The sequence below is a fragment of the Galeopterus variegatus genome, unplaced genomic scaffold (assembly GCF_000696425.1).
Source record: "Galeopterus variegatus unplaced genomic scaffold, G_variegatus-3.0.2 Scaffold2696, whole genome shotgun sequence".
In the NCBI taxonomy this organism is placed as follows: Eukaryota; Metazoa; Chordata; class Mammalia; order Dermoptera; family Cynocephalidae; genus Galeopterus; species Galeopterus variegatus.
The window spans coordinates 19,567-32,463 of NW_007728807.1; the positions used below are offsets into that span (position 1 = coordinate 19,567).

The 12,897-nt window shown below is 50.4% G+C and overlaps 1 protein-coding gene across 1 annotated transcript in view; it reads right to left on the minus strand.

The window, feature by feature from the left end:
• Window positions 1–12,897, minus strand: part of ENOSF1 (enolase superfamily member 1) — a 20,003-nt gene that overhangs the window by 2,814 nt on the left and 4,292 nt on the right. The window contains exons 5-10 of the mRNA XM_008582687.1: window positions 11,118–11,231; window positions 8,449–8,536; window positions 6,829–6,963; window positions 3,687–3,728; window positions 2,755–2,884; window positions 2,372–2,471 (exon numbers count right to left, since the gene is read on the minus strand). Of these exons, the coding sequence (XP_008580909.1) occupies window positions 2,372–2,471; window positions 2,755–2,884; window positions 3,687–3,728; window positions 6,829–6,963; window positions 8,449–8,536; window positions 11,118–11,231 (609 nt within the window). The remainder of the gene's footprint in view (window positions 1–2,371; window positions 2,472–2,754; window positions 2,885–3,686; window positions 3,729–6,828; window positions 6,964–8,448; window positions 8,537–11,117; window positions 11,232–12,897) is intronic.

Below are 12,897 nucleotides of genomic sequence, written 5' to 3' on the forward strand. Positions count from 1 at the left end.
GGCTTTCCCTGCACAGGGCCATTCCCAAGCAGGGAAGCCTGCAAGAGGCACTATCTCCCCTCAGTGGGTGTCCAGGGACATGGTGTGCTGAGGTGCAGGGGTGACCCTCCTCATGCCTCAAGACTCCAAGGACCCTTCGAGGTTGATCAGAACCTCTCCCTTTGTCCCAAAGGCAGGAATTGCATGAGGGAGGGCAAAAGCAGAACTGAGGAATGTTAACTTTCTTCGCTACAGATCCAGAATATTAGTTGGAAGGGAAAGAAAAATGACCTAGTCCCAACCTTCATTTTCCAGATGAACGAACTGAGGTTCAGACTTGTGTGAGATCAAATAACTAGTGGCAACTTTAACCAAGGAGGCCCAGGTTTTCTTCTTTCCCCATCTAATGTTCTTGTTTTTAATAGTAGAAAATAGCTGCAGCATGTTAGAAGGCAGCACCTGTCTACCTACTACCCAGCTGAAGACAGAAACCATTACAATTACAACTGACAGCCCTGTGTGCCCTGACGGGTCCCATCTCTCTCTCTCTGTTTCTCTCTCTCAGTCTTGAGTTCGGTGTTTGGCTTTTCCATGCATGTTTTTATGCTTTCGCTATACAAGAGTACTTCAACAAGTTAGTGGAAAAATGTGATGAAAAGATAATGAGTCTTTCCATGAATTTTTCCCCCCTCCTGGCAGCTGGCTGGTATAAGGATCTGAACCCTTGACCTTGGTGTTATAACACCACGCTGTAACCAGCTGAGCTAACCGGCCAGACCCTGTGATCTTTTTGAAGTGCTCTCCTATACTTCGTGACCTTTCTGTGATACCTTTAATTCCAGGAGACAAGAACAGTATAAGAAGCAATGCCATGTGTGTGCAGGTGACTAGGAGACTGTCCTAACTTAAAGCTCACCTGGAGCATGTTGAGAAAATGAAACTAAATGAAGATGCAGCCAGATTGTGGAAGACTCCAGTGTCAGGAAAGGAGAGAAGAGACATATGATGAAAGCGGGGTGTATGGTTAGGCAATTGTTGGAACCCTGCCGACATAGCCAATTGTATTGCTAGAGCTAGGGCCCATAACCCTTCAAACCCGTTGTACAGACTGGGTCACAGACCCCTCACATGCCTGGCCGGGTCACCCTCACATGCAGGTCCACAAGCTAGGTAGTTGGGAAAGATCCTGGGAGCTGTTGGCAGTCGACATGAGCTCAGTCGGCGGCGGCGGCCTCCCAGAGGGTCCCAGGGGCCCTGGCAGCGACAGCTTGCAACAACAGCCTTCAGCCTTCCTGTAGGCCCCACCCCAGGGGCGGGGAGCCTTGTGGACTAGAGCCACTCATTCTTTATGCTTAAGTCCATAACCCAGGACACCTGGGTGCTAGTCAGACAAACCAGAATCACGTAGGTGCCCGGCGCACCCACAGACAATAGCCAAGGAAGGCCTGAGGGCACGTGCATTCTTATATCAATGCTCAGCAAGATTCTGAACATCTGAGGGGCACTGACCATGTCCTGTATTTTCCCTACACGGGGCTTGAGAAAGTCGGGAACGGGTTGGCTGAGGGAGGGGTTCTGGTTGCAAACCTCACCGCCCAATGTACTTAAACAAAGTGAATCACTACCAAGAGCCATCTGTAGGGAAAATATAGGAGAATGGTCAGGGCCCCTCAGGTGTTCAGAATCTTGCTGAGCATTTGATGTAAATATGCATGTGCACCCAGGTGTTCCTTGGTTACTGTCTAATGTAATTGCCATGTGCACCCAGGTGTCCTGGGTTATGGACTTAAGTACAAAGGACGAGTGGCTCTGATCCACAATGCCCCCCACCCCTGGGATGCTACCACCACTGCCAAGGAAACTGAGAACTGAACTTGTGTCATCTGCCAATGGCTCCCAGGCTCTTTCCCAATTACCTAGAGCATGGGCCTGTGTGTGAGGGGTCTGGTGACCCAGCCAGGCTATGTGAGGTGTCTGTGACCCAGTCTGTACGATAGGTTTGAAGGGTCTGTGGGCCCTAACCCCTAGTCCTGACAATATACATGGAAAACTTAATGTAACTAAAACAATGAAACATTTTGGCTTTAGTTATGAATTGCCTAGCTGTACAACTGGCTATGTCAGCAGGAGTTTAACAATAATCCCAACCAGACAATTGGCGTAGCTATTGCCTTAAACCCAAGACCACCCTTCTGGAAAGAAAGTGACTATTCATCGGCGGGTGTCTGGTGGTTATTGCCCCATGTGGAGAAGTGGAAGCAAAACCCACTGGCTGTGCCAGTGGACAAGCTTCTCGGCATCTCTGGTCACGAAAGCAGAATTTTAAAAGATCTGGCCTGGATTGGGGAACACTAGTGAAATGGAAAGTATCTGCTGATGCCACATTACTGACCTGTTTTCAAGGCTTGCAGAGACTGATATGTAATCAAATATAATCAAGTGCTGCACCAGTTCACAGAGGCCAACACCACCAGCGTGGGGGCAGACAGGAACTAAAGTGAAGACAGAATTCTATTAAATCTAAGAGTAGGGCAGAGAGAGAAAGGGATGAAAAAGAGCCCTGTGGTTTTCCTTATTACCTGCAGGTGATTAAATCATTCATTAATTAGGGATGATATTCCAGGGTAAAAATCACCAAAGATTCCCCAATTATGGCTAAATGAGTTAGATAAAAATCAAAATGTCAAACTACAGACTTGTATGAATTGCAAAGACCCTGGAGGGAACCACAGGTGTCGGATGGGGGTGGGGGAGGACTGGTCTTGGCCCCCTTACTTCCAAACTTTTTGGCCATCAGCAATACTGACAGGTTCTCATTGATACTTCCCAGTCTGCAGCTGTCAATCTGGAGAAACTGCAGGGCGTTCGCCTGGAGGAGTTGCTTAAATATCACTCTATTGTGGCACTGGAAATAGAATTAAAAATAACACCAACAGCAGAGTCAGTTTTGGCCTTCAGGATCGCTAAACCCGGTCTTGCAGCAATTCCACACCACTCCTCAGCGGCCTTCAGAAAGCCTGGGCTGTGTTTCTTCTGTTCTCGCTTAGCATGAGGCCAGCCCTGATCGTGCAGGCGGGGACGTGGGCTTAGTCTTCAGGAATCCGCTCACGGAGCAGTGCGAGTCAGGTAAGCTTCATGCTGGCTCGCCATTGACTAAGGAATAACTGTCACACTGACTGGCAAGTGGGAGATGAAGAAGAGAATCAGGATGAAAGACAGTGACAGCAATGAGCAGGTGGCCTGGACGACAAAATAAAACCATGCAGAGCGGCATTGCTCCTTTTGCTGGGAAAACTGAGAATCTGTTCCTCACAATGCTCCACAGCGGGCTGGCTGCAGCAGGATTTGGCAGGCACTTGTATTAGTTTATAAGCACAAAACGTGAACATGATCAAGTTTATTCAATCTGCAAGCTGGCTTCCTTGAAACCATTTTAAGCCCTTGCAATAGCAACTTTAAATTGCTGCTTTGTCAATGTTGATTAGACACTTTGAAAAAGATAAACGACCTTCGTCATAGGAATTGTGGAAAAAGCCAAACTTTTGACTCTATCTGACTCCAGACTCTAATGTTAAGTGTTGTAAAATGACCCAATTTCTAAGACAGAAATTTCACAACTCAAAATACAACAGGTGATGGGGCCTAACATAGGACTGTGTCCTCAGTCGGTGGTCAGTGTGTGCTGGCCCCAAAGAGACATCACTCACCTGTTCTCCTGTGGCAACTCCAATTCCTAACGGGGCCAGTGCCTACAAAGAAAAGGCAGCCTGTTATTTTCCTAAGTGTTGAACAGCAACTCTTAATGTTTAAAAACTTTTATAGCTGAAGAAAGAAACATCCCTGCTCTTGAGCCCTGCAAAGCTTCAAGACTGGCAGAAGGATGTCAAGGGGAACGTGTGTGGATATGGGAGGGCTGGGTGTCTGCACAGGGAAAGGCAGGCCCCGCTCAGACGCCCCGGCTCCCTTCCTGGACCTGGCTCTGCAGATTTCCTTCTGCGGCCCAGAGCAAGCTCTGCTGTGCCCCTCCTCTCCGGGCCTGTGCACTGCTGTGGAACTGGGGGAAGCCCTGGCCGCTCAGCAGTGGCTCCTTATGGCCCCATGGAGTCCAACCTTGGCTGACTCCTTCCACTCCCTGTATTCCCTCCTTGTGGTCTCCCTTCAGTGCTTATTCTAGATCTCTCCCTTGTTTCTGTCAATCCCCAAATGCTCTCCCTTCCAGCTCAGTGGGTGGCCTCAGATCCTGCTTTGCAGGTTAGGCTGAGACTGAGACCATTGCTCACCAGGAGAACTCCTCACCTGGTGAGGTGCTGGAATCCTCACCTGGTCACAGCACTGCTGCTCTCACTGGACCCCTGAAAGCTACCCACTCACCTGTCACCTGGGCTCTCCCCCTGCCCCCGTAGCCTCCACTGGACTGTGAATCCAGTTCCTCTCCTCAGGCATCTTTGGTTTCTCCCTGGTGTTCCTTCCCTTTGTTTGGGATAATAATATCAATGACACCAACACCTAACTCTTTCTGAGCTCTTACTGCCTGTCGGGCACTGTGCAAAACACTGACTTAAATGATTCCTGGTCACAACCCACTGGGAGAGGAGCCATCACTCTCCCCATTCTACAGACGAGAAAACAGGCGTGCACAGCTAGGACTGCTCCCGGGTCACAGAGCTAGAAAGTGGTGGAGCCGGGGTTTGAACTCTAGGCTGATTCCAGAGCCGGAGGACGCATCTGAATCATTAGATTCAGCCAACTTCTCAGTAGAAAAATGCCTTAATTTAGGAGCCAAGTGTCCCTGATTCCCATACGTGTCCTGCCTCTCACAGGATGGGTGGTCTTGGAGAAGTCACATATGTGCCACCTGAAGCCCTGGCTTCCTCATCTGCAGAAGGTCTCAGATTGAGCTCTGGGTCTCTAAGGTACCTTCTCGTGCTAACACTTTTTGTTTCCTCAAATTTCTAATTTAAGTGCCCTTGGTTCTTCCTGTCAAAAGAGAGAGGGAGAAAGGGAAGCAGGGAGGAGGAAAGGCCATGTGACACCCATTCTACCATCTTAATGCACAGGTGTTTCTGGCACTGACTAGGTACCACATTCCCGTCCTCCCTGTCAGTGTCTCCTGCACTTGCTCCCTCCCAGCCGCCACCCCCTTCATCCCCCCAGATGACTGCAAAGCCTGCCAGCTCCCGTCCCTGCCTCGCTTTCTTCCTGCCCGTTCCTCGCCTCCCATATTCCCCTCGGTGCCTTCTATCTTGCGGGCAGCCACATCACCTCTGTCCCCGCCGACCCCATGTCACTTGCGTGCTGGGGAACCTGCAGGGGCCCGCTCTGTGCTACACTCCTTGGGGACAGAGCTCCAACGGCAGCCCCACCTGGATGCCTGCTGAGGCCAGGCCTCCTGGTAAGCAAAACCTTGGGGGCTGAAGCCCAGAGAGGTGAGGAGGCTCTGCGGGGTGGAGGCCAGGCCCGAGTGGGCAGTGGGCACTCAGGAGGGTGCAGCGACCCCCACAAGCCCCGGGAGGAGGGAAGATCCTACCCACAGCCCCCGCCTGGACCATCTGCTGTCCCAGCTGTCCCTGGAGGGTGTGGCTTCTGCACAAGCAAAGCCGGCTGCTGCCGCCCCTCCCTGAGGCCCTGTCCCGCTGTCCCAGCTACAGCGTTCCTTGCTTCTCAGCCCCTTCTTTCTGGAGAGCAGGGGTTCCTGAAACACAGGCTTTGGGAGAGTGTCCCCCATAGGGCAGATCAGGTGCTGCTTGACTGAGAGGCTGGAGAAGAACGGGTCTAAGCCCGGCCCCGCTCCCCAGCAGCACCGGAGTTTATGGAACGAAGACTCCTCAGTCAGTTACATTTCTAAGATCAACACATAGTGAGGCAGAGTATAGCTATGCAAAGTCACCTCAGGAGAAAATGTTCCTAGGCAGCAGGACGTGGCCATCAGCCAAGGAACGTACTGACCCCATGGCATGGTGTAGGGAAAGGGTTGCCACGTGAAAACACCGAAGGGCATCAGAGGCTGGGCCCTGCCTGGGGGCAGGTGGAGGCTGAGCCCCGACACTGCTGGTGCCAGAAGCAGGCACACCTGAGCCTGGATGGACGCGGCGAGCCGTGGTGGTCTGATGCCATCACACAGTGAAGTCCCACACCAGTCCCTGCCCCGACTCCTCATTCAGCCAGCAGCTTTTCGCTCAAGATGGAGCTTGCTCCGGCCAGAGGATACAAAAATCTAGAAGTTATAGTTCTCTATATAAATTAACCAGGTGGTGTTCTCCGGCGTTGTAGATCAGTGATGTAAACCTGGGAGATGGGAGGCTCCCCCTGAGACAGGATGTTTCTCAGATGTTCTGACATATCAGGTTCTTTCTAAGCCTGGAAGGGAGGGATGCCAGACCCCAGTTAGGGCGGGTTCGTCTCCAGGGCTCTTGGGAAACAGGCAGCTTCTCCTGAGGAGGCCCGACCTTGACCTTTGCTGAGCTCCCCTTTCATTTTGAGTCACCCAGAGGAATCTACACCTTTTGTTTCATTCAGAGGGAATAAAGGATTTAAATATCAGTGACATTTCTATATTTATAAAGGACGGGAATCATGTCTACTACTCTTCAGATTGCTGGCTGCCTTTTGACCTTCAGGAACTTCCTTTCTCTAAAATAAGCAAATAAGGGCAGTGAACACGCTGAAGTGGGTAAAATGACGTCAGGTCTGTAACTTCTATACTTACCACATGTTACAATTACTTCAGCTACTTTATCAGGAAAAGTAAAAGGGACAAGCAAAAGAATCTTAGGATCTCTCACCCCACCCTAAAAAACGAAAGGGAAAAATAAATGGCCACAGCGGCTGCAGGAGCAGCAGTTTATCTACCTTGGAAATAGCAGCGTGCCCCAGAATGTCATCAGGGGAGGTTGGCTCCTCGATCCACAACGGCTTGAACTCGGCCAGCTGTGACACCCACTCTACTGCCTCAGGCACGTCCCAGCGCTGGTTGGCATCCATCATCTGCAAGGACAGAGAGGCCCTTCATGGCTACATCTGCCCGTGCTAACCTCGGTGCAGGCTGTGGCTCCCAGGGAGGAAAGGCTGTCACTCTGTGCCACCAGCTGCTGAGCAGACTCCCCTGACATTTCCTCTGCTGGGGCCCAACACGCAGCCCTGACGGAAGGAGCCAAAAAGCAGCCACCGAAACTGGAACTTTGGCTCCAGACATTGTCTTTTGGAGAAGTAAGAGCCACTGTGATGTCTGGAAGGGCCCTGGGCAGGCCATGGGACACACTTGCTGGCCCTGAGGTTCTGTAGTGTTAGTTCTATTTTTAGGAACTGTTTTTTTTTTTTACTACATTCTGAATCATTGTGTACAGTCAACACTAAGTTTGTTCACTAGTCACTATTGCCCACTATGTGTCTGACAATAAATAATAAATAACCCAAACTCTACCATTAATGAAGCATTTGCTCCAGTAGGCACTCAGTGGATTTTGTACCATTTAACATTATAATAAACCCATGCGACAGTTCATATTAACCCATTTTACAAAGAAGAAAATTGACATGTGGAGAAGTTAAGTAACTTGCTCAAGAACACTAAGTCAAGTCAGTTTTTGAGTTCAAGTCCAGGCCTCTCCTTCCAAGGCCTGGTTCTCTGTGCACTGCTCTCTCACCTGGAAGCCAGATGCTGCATGTGCCGAGCTCAAGAGAGGGCCCTCCATGCCCGCCATCCCCAGCCTTACCCTGCTTGGAGAAGACAGACTCAGAAATGGGTATCCCCATACACTGTAATAAGTGGTGAGAACTTCACATACACTACGAGAACTACAGGACAGTCCACTCGGAACAAAATTCTATCAATTATTTGGATAAGGATGATCTCATAAGCAAAAGCAGCATTAATTCATGTATAAATCATGGGACTTCTGATCCCAGGTCAAGGACTCCAAACTTCTGTTTTAATTTATGAAACAAGCCTCAAAAACTTCACAAAATCATCTTATTGTGACTTTCTTTTATGAAAATGTTTTACACATAATAGGAACTGTTTTATAAAAATACAACGTCAGGAATGACTGGTCCTTACATTTATTGTAGCCAAAGTTCTGACATTTCCTCAAATGGGGAAATGAGCTACATGGGGAGATTAAATGATTGACACACCAGGGTGCCAATGGGAGACCTGTTTGCTCAGGTGCAATCAACGTTAGCAAGAAGGAACAATCCCTAACTGTTCTGCAGAATTAAAAAATTTAAAACTTTCTTGCCCAGTGGTCCCTGGAAAAAGAGAAAAAGAAAAAGAGAATTTAAAGCTATCAGTCCCCTCGCTGTTGTGTTTTGGAGTTCCCCTGCTGCAGGACTATAGGGCTGTACTTTGTCTGAGAGGAAGTTTTAAAATCTCAATGTTCTCTAATCCTTGCTGGACGTGAGTTGATCTTTGGCCCAGGACAAAGGCTTGCTGCAGGCTGCTGTTTCTCGGCGGGGTCACAGGCTACTTACCAAAGTTTTCTCTGGTCCAATCACGTCTCTGATGAGCCGGCACCTGCGCACATCGTCCTGGAGATCTGCACCAACCTTTACTTTAAACCTACAACATACATTTGGTTTGGTAGTTTACATCAAAGCCACTGGGATTTTCTGCAGAAGTGACTGTCTCTGTCAATTCACAGACCACATTTCTAGCAACCTCTTGCTCATTCCGTCTTTGGGCAAGTCACTTGACAATAACCCTGTAAACTTAATTTCTTTGCTCAGTGCCTGGGCAATGACTGTCTATTACCTGCAGTTAAAGAACTGGAGAGAGATGTTAGAGCTTTAATACAATCGACTGAGTTCTTGCTGTGCCATGACAAGGAACCGAGAAGGAAAAAGCCACAGTCAGAATGGAAGATGGGCGTGGCTGACAGAGGACGCTGCCTGAGCCACGCTGTAGCCCGGACAGGGAGTACGGTTTACAAAGTACCTACATTTGCACGGCCCTACACGGAGGGCTTCGTGTGAACTCGGTGAGAGGAAACCACAGGGATGGTCTGTTCCCCGTGTGCAGGGCCGAGGCTGAGAGAGGGAAAGTGACTTGGTCAGTGATGAAGCGCAGTGGAGTGGCTTTAGCCTCTGTGGAGTGGTCTGCTCACACCACACCTGGCCATCTGCAGGGAGATCTCCTTGGTCTGTTTTGACGTCAGCTATTCTCTTGAGATGTGGGCCTCTACATCCATTCCCTCTGACTCTACCAAGGTGGCTTTTTCAGTGGTCAGGAAAGAGTCGATGGCCTGAGTGTGGACACTGCCACATAGAGGAGGGGACACACCACTGCACTGGGCCGGCATCCACTGCTTTGCTTAGCAGCCTCTCCAGCTGTGCACTCAGTGACACGGCTGCTGCTCCAGAGCCTGGGACTGCTGAGGTCCTCCCTCTACTTTCCAAAGTGTCCAACCTCTGCCTACAAAGAGCCCTGGCTTGCACAGCGCCGAACACACTCAGGCACCTACTGCCGCTCTCTCCCGGTGCTCAACACAAAACCCACTAAAGAAGAAATGGCTATACCAGGTGGGAGCTTCAAGGGCATGACCATGGTGCTTGAGAGAGGGTGGCAGGCCACAGCCTCCAGATGCCAGGCTTCCTGTGCTGGGAGGCCCATGAAAGCTCTCCACAGCCTTCTCTGCAGCCTCTCCTGGGTATGTGGAGGGAGGGCAGGAAACCAGCACTCACTGAGCATCTGCTCTGAATCGCACCCCGTGCCGGTCCTTGTCAGATAAGGCAATTTTGAGGAGAACCGTAAGTTAACATTATGTCCATTTCACTCAGAGAGGTTGAGCAATTGGCCCATGATCACACAGCAGGTACTTGCAGGGGAGGAGGGAAAAAGGCAAGATTTGATTCTGCTTGCATCAGATGTCAAAGCCTCTTTCCGCCGCTTCAGGCTGCCTCCTGCAATGAGTTCTCACTCCTCAACCCTTTACTTAGCTGAGGGGTAAACAAGAATTCAGTGCTGCTCTAACTACAGTGTGCACATGAATCACCCAGGAATCTTGTTAAAGTGCAGTGACCAGTGCAGCCAGTCTGGGGAAAGCCCAGGACTCTGCATTTCTGACTAGCTCCAGGTGACGCCGACACTGCTGCTGCACAGACCGCACTTTCAGGAGCAGGAGGCTCGGCGGCCAGACCCATCGCAGGTCAGATAAGCAGACTGGTGATGTATCACAGGACAAGTGCCACTGCGAGCTGCACTGGTGGACTCATAGTGACAGGAACTAGAGGAAAGATGGTTCCTCTGCATCGTGTACTGTCAGGATTCAGGGTCACTGACAACCACAGTTCATCCAGAGGAAGATCCTGGCATGCGATGGGGTCCACAACAGCACACGAGAGACAGAGGGGAGAGGTGCAGATGGTCAGTCTGGAAAGGAAGTGGCCTGGGGGGTGGAAAGGGCTGTCACTCGAATGGAAGAGGAGGAGCCTGGCTCTCAACTCCATGGAAAAGAACTGGGACCGGTGGCTGGACATTACATGGAAGCAAAGCGTTCGTGACATTAAATACCTTTCTAACACTTAGTGCCCTTAAGCAATAGAAAAATGCTTTGCAAAGTGAAGCTGGCTACCTCTGGAGATGTTCAGGTGAAGAACATGTGAATCAACACTTGCTTCAGATCATTAAGAATGAATGTCTATCCTAGATTGGGACTTGAAATCAGTGATCTCCAAGGTCTCAACTCTGATGTTCTTTTTTTTTTTTTTTCCTTTTTGTCTTTTTTCGTGACCGGCAACGGATCGCAACCCTCGGTGTCGCGCCCATACCGGGCCGGGACCGGCAACGGGATCGCAACCCTCGGTGCTGCGCCCGCCCCTCGCTCAGCCAGGGAGCGGGAACCGGTCTGTATGTGGGATCCGAACCCTCGGCGGGAGCACCGCCACACTTCCCAAGCAGCGCACTGTAGCAGTGCGCCACCGGGCCGGCCCTCAACTCTGATGTTCTAAAGTTCTAATTGGGACTCACATCTTGTCTTTACAGAAAGAGCCTAGCCAAGGTTTAAGCTTCTCTTCAGCCTATGTGCCAGCCTGCTTCTGGCCTTGCTGGTGCCTTATGAATCTTGGCCCCTCACCACTGACTGAGTCCCTGGTGTTGTGCGCAGTTATCTGGGAAACCCAAGTGCATTAGCCGGGTAACTCACCTGGTCCAGCCATCCTTCAGCGCTTCCTCGCAGAGCTGTGGGGAGAGGAACACACCCACCATTACACACTGGAAAGCTCCCCTGGGTCTGATGAGGACCTCGGTCGTTTCTGATCTGGGTTTTGTAAACATTGTGATCGTAGCACAAACCAGAGGAACACCATATGTTGTTGAAATTAAGAGCAGAAACAGCTTGGCCGACAGAGCATAACTCTACCTGTAGGCTGACTTTCTACCCTCATCTCTATGGGAACCATTTCCTTTAACTGTCACGCCATTCCTGGAAGGGGAATATGGCATTAACATCCCTCACTTCAAAGATATGCTGTGGCACCCATAGATCTAATGGCTGTAAGGCTAACAAGCAGAAGTCAGCCTCTCTCCCTAGTCTCTCTCTCAGCTCTCGTGCAATATGACGGGAAAGAGTATTAACTCACCCACATGCTGACTGCCTGCCATGTGCCTGCCGTGCTACGGTAACTCATAGCATTTATCTGGAGCCTCAAAACCACCCCACGAGATAGAGGGTGTTATCTCCCCATTCCACAGTAAGGAATCAGGATCAGCATGGCCAAGTGGCTTGTACAATGTTACATGGCTGGCCTTGCCTGGGAATCAAATCCGTCTTCCAGAACCCAAGGTGGGACTCGCTAAGCCACAGAATCCCAATGTCCACAATGTGAGTGGCTTTACTTTTGCTTGTATATAAGCACTTTCAGAAAGAGGCCTTGGATCCAAAATGATTTGGAATGGCTAACAAGAAAATATTCCACCTCTCCCAGAAAGCCAGTTATATAAAGCCTGTGTGACATAATAAGAAATACATATTTGGTTTCTGCCCCATCCCCCCAGCCCCATTTCCTGGCACACAGCTCCTAAAACCCTTGGACTCTCCTGAGTGATGAGTGTCTTTTGTATGCTAGTGAAAGAACCCTCGTGAGGGCCCCTAGGTAGCTTCAGCATAGGGCTGGTCACCAGAAAGGCCAAGCCATGATCACTGGGTTGGAAATTTTCCCTCTATGCCTGGACCTCTGGGGAGGGGAGAGGGGCTGAAGGTCGAGTTGATGGCCAATGGCCAGTGATTTAGTCAACCCTGACTATGTAATGAAACCCCCACAAAAATCCAAAAGGACTGCTTCAGAGAGCTTCAGGCTGGTGAAGACATGGAGCTTCCCAGAGGGTGAAGAGCCCTGAGAGGGAAAGAACGCTCCACGCCCCTCCCCACACCCCTCCCCACACCCTTCCCTGTGCGTCTCTTCATCTGGCTCTTCCTGAGTCGTATCCCTCGTGATAAATGAGTAAACATAAGTAAAACGTTTCGCTGAGCTCTGGGAGCCACTCTAGCAAATCATCAAACTCAAAGGGGGTGTGGGAACCTCCAATCTACAGTCTGTTGGTCAGAAGCACAGGTGACAACCTGGACTTGTGATCAGTGTCTGACATGGGGGCCATCCTTCGGGACTGAACCCTTCGCCTGTGGGGCCTGATACTAACTCCAGGTAGACAGTGTCAGAATTGAGTGAAATAGTAGGACAGCCAGTTGGTGTCCACAGGGAACTGGAGAATTGATTGGTGTTGGAAAAGACCACGCACAGATGATGTCAGAAGTGCAATCTGGAGAGTTGTGGTGTGAGTATAGAAGCAAGAGCTGTTTCCCCATTTGGCATGTCTACAATACCAGGTTAAAAGTCCCACCTGAGGGCCGGCCCGGTGGTGCACTGGAGAGTGCGCCGCTTGGGAGCGCGGGTTCGCTCCTGCCAAGGGTTCGGATCCCATGTGGA